Below are 9,651 nucleotides of genomic sequence, written 5' to 3' on the forward strand. Positions count from 1 at the left end.
CAAGCCCATGCACGATTTTTGGATCTGAACATATAAAAACCAAAGCTTAGGTCTTTGTTAATGGTAGATAGTTAGGTTAGAAAATAAATTAGGTTAGAATAAGAAAAGTAGCCATTAAACCTTAGTTCTAAATCTAGTTTTAGATTAATTAATTAGTTTTTATTCTTGCCTTAAATTATTGTTGTTGATTTCATTAGATAAATAAATTAGTGTTCTTGATAATCTTGTTCAATTTCTTTACTTAAATTAGTTTAATTCTTAGATTCAATAGTTGTCTTTATTAGATTGAAATAATTCTTGCATGAGTAATTGCTATTAAGGTTTAAATTTAGCAAGTTTCAATCTTTATATTATGTTTCGTTTAGATTCAATGGGAAATGTTAGTTTGATGACTCAAGGCTAAAACCTCTATTAGAGGGGTTGATGAAGCCTTGATGAAAACTTAGTGGTTAGTATAGAATTGGTTGTAGATTCTATTCCACTCTAGAAGGTCGTGTTTCGCCCATGAGAATGGGACTGACGACCTCACATGCTAGTTAGTATTCGTAGAAATGCCACGAACACTAGGGATTAGAACTTCGAAATTCTCATTTGTAGAACGTGAGAATTGAGATACAACATTCTACGCTAGGTTGTTAAGTTGGATTCGAGGTGGAATCAATCCCCCTAATTCCTTATCATAGAGTCCAGTTAGTATTTCAGTAGTTGAATTATTATATCTTGTTAGTATAAATTGAATCCAGTAGTATAATCATAGAATAGATATTTCACATAACACATCACTCTCACCATTGTTCTTTGGGTTTGTTCAATTGAATTTGTTTAAGTCTTGAGGTTTAAGAGTGGAACGATTCCATTACTCTATATATTGCATGAATATACATGTGAGAGTAGGAAATAAATTATTGATACCGTAAGAATAAGGTTAGAGTAATCTAATTGAGTTTTTACGGGTTATCAATACCACAGATTATCTTAGAGATGAAGAGATGCAAATGAACGGTCACGCGAGCGATCCGTGGTTTAAAAAGCCTCGAGATTAAGTAAACATTAAGATGGACGGTTATTTACATTAACATCGTTTCATATACTATTTTTATTATAAAAAAATTATTTTTAATAAGAAAAATGTAGAAATAATAAGATTCTTGTAAAAATAACAAGAATAATGGTAAAAAACATGAATAATGGATAAGATTCTTGTAAAAATAACAAGATAAAAATCATGAATTAAACCAACCCATGTATTAAACCCTTAAAACTAAGCAAAATCTACACAACGCATTCACAGGACATGTTCTGGTTCTACAACTATCATCAACAAAAATTGCAAAAGCACCAGAAACTAAGACAAAACATAAACCCCAACATAAAAACTGAACATAAAAACAGAACATAACAACAGAACATAACAACCCTTAATCTTCATCGTCTTCATCTTCCTCCTCATCTTCATCTTCCTCGTCTTCATCATCGCCATCATCCCCAGAACTGGAACTATCATCATCATGTTGGTCTTCCCACATGTAATCAGTAGGGTCTTCAACAAAATAAGGATCATACATCTCTTCTTCTTCATCATCTTCTTCTTCATCAGTGTAGTCATCAGTAGAATAACTATCCCACATTTTCTCGTACTCGTCACTTGAGTAATCAGTGGTTTCACCGCTTGAACATCCAGGAAGAGGCATGTTGATAACTTTGGTAGATTTAACTTTGGTAGATTGTTGCTTTGGTAGATTGTTGCTAACGGAAAGAATATTAGAATGTGAGAGAGATCAAATTTTAGATGACTATTTCAAAGATAAATGTTTGCGGGAAACGAGGCGTTGTAATTATGTGGGGTGGTTAGTTTTCTTTTCACCTTACCGTAAATGGTCATCATGACACACAAACAATGAAGGGACAGGCAAGACCAAAATTAATTTAGAAAATGAAGTGAATTTTGACCCTTTGTCAAACCCAATGTAATTTGTTTGTTGCCATATTAGAGGACATGCAAGTATGCAACTCGACTAAATTACCCCGAAATTAACCCATAAATGGACCCTAAATGGATTGAATGAATAATTTGGGTACCCATAAATAATTATCAATGTACAAGAAAGTTACTGATAGTCTTAAGGCCACAATATAGTTATTCATTGGACAGACGAATATGAATATCATTATTTTGGTGGGAAATTTGAGGATTGACATGGCATGTGTCCCCAATTTGTAGAAGACCTTTTATTTATTTAAAGGCAATCAAACCCTTTTTTTCTTTTTTCAAATACCCATGTTTATTTCATGATATCTAGTGGCAAGCATGCTTCGGCATGTTAAAAAGCTTCATGTAAAATGTTAATCTTTATACTGAATTTACTGAAATTTTTTTTAACCTTATTAGAATTAATTATTTAGACAATGTATAGTAAAGTTGCTGATAGTTCTAGGGTAGGAATATGTTTGTTCATTTGATAGAGGAATCAACATGGACATCAGTATTTTGGCGGGAAATGAAGTTGGGTACCCAATGAAGTCTGACACGAGGAGGGAAATGACCTTAGAACGTACGTGTCACATTAACCGAAACTTAAATAAATCAATTGGGAATTAGGGGGAAAAACTGTCCTAGTGAAGCTCAATTAAATTTGGAAACCCTAATTTTTAGTTTCACTTCAATCTCCATATTATAACCCCACCCTCATTTTATCTTTACGGTTCGAATTATTGGTGGAGAAATGAGGAAGCTTAACCTGACATGTAGAATGTCATTAGATAAAATGCAGAAATTATTTGGTGGATTTAGTAAGGAAGAAATGGAGGATTTTGAGAATTCCTGTTTTTCGCTTTTTTTGCAAATCCAAAAATATGCACGCAACAACTACACTAGTTTGTGCCATAGTTAGCCATAAAGTTGGTAGACTTTGCTATCGGATTGGTAACAAAGATTTGGTATTCAAGAAGAGAGTGATGTTGCATTGATTATGGGTCTTAGTGTAAACTCGTTGCTAACTCATTCTACACCACCGACGTGAAGAACAACACATCAAATTTCGTGCTAGGTTTTTAAAGGAAGCAATCATAGTGAGACGAAAATATTAGATGCTTTAGTGGTGGCAAAATCCAGTGGTAGTGAAGATAAAAGTGATATATTTAGGCTCAATAGGTTGTATGTGCTGCTCCAAGTTGTGCTTCCTGGATCTTCTAGGACTGTAGATGGAAGGTATGTTGATCTTGCAGAGGACCTAGCTGCTTTTGATCAGTTTCCATGGGGCACACCTTGCTTTGAGATGTTGGAATACTGTTTGGATGATATTTACAAAAATGTGTTAGCTGAGAAGGACTCCTTTGCAGTTTATGGTTGTGTCATTTGTTTTGATATTTGGGCATACCTTCACATCCCCTCTCTTGGGGCTCGTAGGGCATTGAATGGTAAATTCCCAAGAATACTAGATTGGGTTCGGTTTGCTCCCCAAGAACTTACATCTCCGGACACGGAAGAAGAAGCTCGAGCCTCTTAAGGGGGTAAGGTTGTTGCCTTTGACACTTTGGATATTGAAGAAGAAGAAATGAATGAAGATGTAATGAAGGTAGCTTTCAACCAACAGGCCACACAAAGCGCTGCTTCGGTTTCAGAGGAGATGCTTCAGAGACAGGCACACCTACTGAAAGGCCTTGTAAGCATATGATTGAAACTTTGCATTGTTGATTATAAACTCTACATTGTTGATTATAAACTCTGCATTACATTGTTGATTATAAACTCTGCATTGTTAATTATATTCTGCAACTGGATACATCAGCATTGCATTTGACATCTGTTGCATTTATAAGAAAGGTTCTTAAACTGAAAATATCAGGAAGTATATATTACATTTGTGTTGACTCACAGGATAGGTTCTTAAACTTGATATATCAGAAACTCTATGGTAGTTTTATGTTAACTGATAAGATAGGTTCGTAAACTAGATATATCAGGAACTTTATGTTAGTGCTCATAAGGTAGATAGGACTCATAAGATAGGACTCTATGATGATACCGCAATGCTTACTTCAACTAACTTTTTGAATACAAGGTTGTGGGTGGCTCGGAATGACATCAAGTCTGAAATTAGGACAGGTATGGAGACAATACTGCAAGGGGTTTTACAGGGTGGGAAGAAAAGTGGATTGGGTGAACCATCATCATCCCAGGGGGTTGTGAAGGGACCAAGAACAAAGAAAACAAGGGGAAGAAGCTTTGTCTACACCAATGCTGATGCTGTTGTCAAAAAACCTACTACACGGTTTGTTAAGAATAAGGTTAAAGCTGTTGTGGAAGAAGTTGTGTCTGCCCCACCTTCTAAGAGGAAGTCATCATCCCCACCTTCTAAGAGGAAGTCATCATCCTCTAAGAAAGTTACATTTGATCTTTCACATGAGGTTGAAGAAAATAGAAAAATAGGAGTGAATGCGGGGTTTAAAATGGTAAGGAGGAGGGGTGAAGAGAAACATAGTATGCAGCAAGTGAGAGTCCAGCCACCAAGGTTAAGTAAAGTAGAGGCTGTAAAGGCTAGCAAAAGGCAAACAATTTTGAAAAGAAGTCAAGTCAGTGAGAAAAGAAAAGACATGGAGGCTAAGAGCAAAGGAAGCTAACAAACCAAAAAAAGAAGAAGAAATTTGATTGGTTTAGGTGAGGAAGAAGAAGAGGGAGAGGGAGAGGGTAGTGAAACCGATCTTGTTGCAGCAAAATGATGTTTTGAGAGATATTAGTGAAGAGTTACCCAAGACTCCTCATGATGACCAGGTGATGGGGAAGACCATGTACATGGTTTTTCCAAGAACCCGAACATGAACATGAAGGCCCTTATGATAATGATGAGGGTGCTCCAGAGTTTTAGTTGAGGAGGTTGAAGAGAGGGTTGTAAATACCTACAAATGTCAAGAGAATGTGGTTCGGGAGTCTTTGAGCAATGAAGTCGCGGGGAAAGAGGGTGTGAAAGAGCACGTTGATGAGAATGTGGTTGGCCAAAGTTCCCTAGTGGAAGTCTATAATATGGATGTTGTTGAGCATGTGCCATTTATTAGTCCCTTGGACATTGCTCCCAGTGATGGTCCCCGCCTACACCTAATGTTGATGTTCCCTCCAATGATGATGTTGATATTGATGGGGAAGAAGTCCCGAACTTCGAAATGGAGAAGGTCACATTTTCTGCTTTACTTTCTTGCAAGATCGACATAATACTTGACTTGTGTATTGTCACCCACAACCGCCAAACCTTTGAGGTAGATAGTCAGCTAAAAAATCTATTGTTGTTATGAAATCTAAAAATGATAATGTGATGTTGGGAGAATGTGATAATGATGTAGATGATGATGATGATGTGGAGGGGGAAATGGTGGTCCCCGATGTGGTGCGATCTGAGTCAAATGGCAAGTGAAATGGAAAAGAAAACCAAGAAACACACCAAAGAAGAAAGAAGAGAAGGGAAGGGATGCAAGGTCAGTCATGGGAAGAAAACATTGGACGAGAATGTGATGAACCCGATCAAGTATGCTCGCCAAAACATTTATCAAGAAAACCACCACCAAAGGTGACCTCCTCGTATCTTCAAAGATTTATTGGAAGATGTTCACAAGGTTGTACATTCCACAAAACTGTTTAGATGCTAGAGTGTTTGGATACAACCATTCTATTTCAGTGCAAAGTTTCCATTCATTGCATCAAGAGAGTGGGTAGATGGGGAGGTCGATTACAACTAACATATTATCTTACATATTAACCAGCAGCAACTAACATATTAACCATCAGCAACTAACATATTAACCATCAGCAACTTCTGCATAATAATGTTTAAAATTCTATGACTCAAGTGATCACTATATATGTGAAGCTGTTGATCAAGTGGTACATCCAACATTGTAAGGAAAATGGCATTCCAGAAGAAGAAACATATACTATCATTGAGGATGTATACTTTTCTGTAAGTTGTATCTCATTGGTTGATGGAATTTGTTTTGTATAGTTCACCTTACTGATGAAGTACTTTATGATTTTGTTGATGTAGAAATTCATGAACAGAGAGTATACAAACTTTAAGAAGAAGATGGAAGACCAAACCTTCAGTGGTGCAACTCCTGATGAAAGAGTAGATAGTGGTGCGTATCATCCACATGAAGTTGTTAAAGAGTACTTAGACCCTTATGAAGGAAGAATTAGAGATCAAGCACACCCATCCAGGGCAATGGGTCTTATCATTCCTCTTCAAGTTGAAGGTAGCCACTGGGTTCTTGAAGTCTACAATTTTGGAAAGAGAAAAATCTACAACTATGATTCTCTTGGTCTCAAGAAAGTTTCTGATGAGCAACTTGCTATAGAGACTTGTCTTACTTATGTCATGAGGTGTGCTGATCCATCGTCACCTCATGATTTGGGAGCCCCTTGGGCTCGTGAGTTTGTGCCTGTTACTCAACAACCAGATACAAATAGTTGTGGCCTATTTTGCCTAGCCTATCTAGACTGCCTTCTGAGGGGTGTACCTGAGGAAGTAAACAAAATAGATATGCAACCCCATCGAATGAGGAAGAGGATTGGAATGGATATAATTAATTGTGGGTTGAATCCAGATACTGTTTCAAAAAGCAGACAAGAGCAATTGGAGAAGAGTTTGGAGGATGCTAAAGAAGTCGGTACGTGAGCAGGGGAATCACTATGAAACAGCTTGGTGGATGCTACTTCTTCTATTTTGTGTTTAGTGAAACAAATAACTTCTTCTATTTTGTGTTTAGTTGTCTAATTTTAGTATGGTAATATCATTTTGTGGTGCCGTTAATATCATCAGCTACGAATTTGTGATGATGGAATTTGTCATTCATTGCTTCATGCTTTCATGGAGTGATGAGTTAAGTTTTTAGTGAAGCATTTTTTATGGAATTAGTTGCTGATAGGTCCTGCAATGCAATATGGTTATTGGAATATTATGTTTCATCAAACATTTGTGTATAGTTTAGGCGGGAAATGTTTTGGGCGGGAATAGTTTGGCGCCAACACCACTTGGGCGGGAAAATAGTGTGTTTCCTTTATAAGTACAAACTGGGTTGCCTTTCTTGGTCCATCCCATTTCTTTCTTTTTTTTCTCGCTTCAAAATGGGTGGGGGAGGATTCTACCAAGAATAATACAAATGTTGGTTCATCATCAACCAACTATAGCAAATGTTTTGAGTGTGGGGAAACTGGGCCTTTGGAAGATCAATCGTCCATGGGCAACTACGCATTCGTCCGCTATGCTCAAGTACTGAATATGAGGGTATGGTGTAAGTACAAAGCCACATAGTCCGGGAAGAAGGTTTCTCTCATGCGGGGGGCCGATCCATGCAAGGGTTTTAAATGGATAGATCTAGAAGGTGAAGGGACACATAAGGCTAAAGCACCTGCTAGTGAAGCAAAGGTGACAAAGGAAAACCAGTTGCAAATCACCATTGATGGTCCTATTAAAATGAAAATAGAGGGCAATGTTGATGATGTTAGCCTACTTGTAAAGAAACTATCCATTAGAGACTGATATTAATAGTTATCAGTGTTGATGACCATGTCATTGTTATAGTTACTGATATTAATAGTACAAGAAGATGTCCGTTCAAACCAAATTAATTACGAAACCAAAATTGCCAACCAAAACTATCCAAAATATCAACCCCGAAGTAAAGCCACAGGGTAACAATTTACCACTAACATATATGCAACTGCAAGTGCCAATTTCAAACAAACAAACCAAAGCTGCCACTATTGGTGATTGGTTAAAAGAAAGATCATATGTACTCTTCATATGCAAAATCTGGTGGAATCCCAGCTGAAAAATCAATCCACTCAACATCATCACTTGCAACCGTGCAAGTTGCCTTATTGTGTCCAAGACCACCACAACGCGTACACCTTCTTCTTTGCACTGGGACTCCCTCTCCTTTAGAGCGCTTTCTCTTTTTTTGTGGTCTTCCGGGCATCACCTCATCAACGGGTGGACGGACGATGATGCCATCATAAACCCAAACCCACTATTCTTTTCCTCTTAATGGTGTCCAGCCTTCTCTATGTGTATCCATCATCGTTTCTTTTGTGTACCAATGCAAGCAAAAGTCATATGCACATAGCTTACAGTGATCGATTGCCTTCATAGCATGGCTACAAGGAAGACCAACCCGTTGAAAGAAACCGCGTGTGCAAGTCCTCTCCAAAAGGTCTACGGTGTCGATGCGGTCTAGTGATTGCCGCAGAGTAAACGTGTTCACTTGCCTTTGTTGTCTTTGTGAAACGCCTACTCGAATATCTCGATGAGATGAGCACTTCCTCACCGATTTGGTCGGTTTTGTCTTCAGCTTTGATGCCATCACCCGGTAGTCATAAAAATGTTTCATTATGTTCAACCCGATACCATTGACAAGAGATGTCACCGGCATAGCTCTCTCTGGAAGTATCATCTTGTTCCGACTCTCTATGTGATTTGTGTAGCAAATGCCATACCTTCTCATTGAGCAAAAGCACAACACCACGACTCTTTTCGGAATCTTTACAATCTTTGCATAACCTTTTGCTGTCGGCAAGACATAAATTTGGCTCATAAGTCTTACAAATTCTACAAATTTCAAGTGTTCATAAGTTTCTTCACCTTCCCTTTCACTTGCTTCCATACAATTTGAAATGTCTCTGCTTAGCAATGGACATTACAATTTTTAATGCTTGAAGAATGCTTAGATGCCTATCGACAAAAGAACAAAGGACCGCCCAACAACAAGGTCTTTTAACTTTTCCGCACCAATCCCGTCATTATTATTTCCTTTGGGACTATGGCAAATGCAATTAAATCGTGGGTATTGCCATCAGCGCGATAGCGATTAGTATGATTGACTTGTACCTACCGTCATGAAAGTGCCATCAATCATAATCAATGGACGAAGACATCTTTTGTAAGCTCGGACAGTGACGCCGTAGCTCACAAACAAACGTTCAAACTTGTGCTTAGGGGCCGATGACGTTTGCAGCTCGGTGAAACAATCTGAATCCACTCTTTTAAGTTCTTTACAATAATTTGGCAACATTTGGTACGACTGACTAAAGCTTCCCCTTATCTGCAAGCAAAAAAGCCAAACAAACATAAGTTAGTTGTTGCTACTATTGCGTTCATTAGTTGCTGATATAACCAAGGTAGTTACCTTTTGTATTGCAATTTCTTTTGCTTTCCAAGCAACTTTATACGACACATTTGTCTGGTGTGCGCCCTTAACCTCCAACTGCAACTGTTTTTGAGCCATATCAATATTGTCCCTAAGTTTCGATTTCACAACTTCAAACCCATTTTGCATCGGCTTTTTTTTATTAGTTGCAATTGCTTTATCTTATGAACATGTATGTGCTTCTCCTCAAGGTTATAATAACCCATATATCGTAACCGGTGGTCGGTTTTGCAAACAAATGAAATGTACAACCGGAGACTTACACTTCATATAAATCCTCTCGGAGAAGTGCTTTCATGACGAAAATCAAACATGTTTGCTATTCAAGCGTATGACTTCATGTCTTTTATAAGATCATCCCGAAGTAGATAGTGTTGTCCTACTTTAGGAGGAACAAACTTCAGTTCACATGAGGAGGAGTTACATCCACTTTAGTGGGTGTTTACGGACTATGGGAGA

The 9,651-nt window shown here is 37.8% G+C and overlaps 1 protein-coding gene across 1 annotated transcript; it reads left to right on the forward strand.

Annotated features, from left to right (window-relative positions):
• Nucleotides 1-5,813: 5,813 nt before the first annotated feature.
• Nucleotides 5,814-6,823, forward strand: LOC147496576 (uncharacterized). The gene is made up of 2 exons (XM_086562468.1): nucleotides 5,814-5,948; nucleotides 6,033-6,823. The coding sequence occupies exons 1-2, from the start codon at nucleotides 5,829-5,831 to the stop codon at nucleotides 6,660-6,662; spliced, it is 750 nt and encodes a 249-aa protein (XP_086418594.1). The 5' UTR covers nucleotides 5,814-5,828; the 3' UTR covers nucleotides 6,663-6,823.
• Nucleotides 6,824-9,651: the final 2,828 nt, after the last annotated feature.

This window comes from Coptis chinensis, chromosome 5, assembly GCF_015680905.1.
Source record: "Coptis chinensis isolate HL-2020 chromosome 5, ASM1568090v1, whole genome shotgun sequence".
NCBI classification, from domain to species: Eukaryota; Viridiplantae; Streptophyta; class Magnoliopsida; order Ranunculales; family Ranunculaceae; genus Coptis; species Coptis chinensis.

Excerpts from the sequence above, each read along its gene's own strand:
- LOC147496576 (XM_086562468.1), top strand. The coding sequence starts at position 5,829 with ATGACTCAAGTGATCACTATATATGTGAAGCTGTTGATCAAGTGGTAC. Across the intron at positions 5,949-6,032 it reads TTGAGGATGTATACTTTTCT|AAATTCATGAACAGAGAGTA; the intron begins GTAAGTTGTATC and ends TTGTTGATGTAG.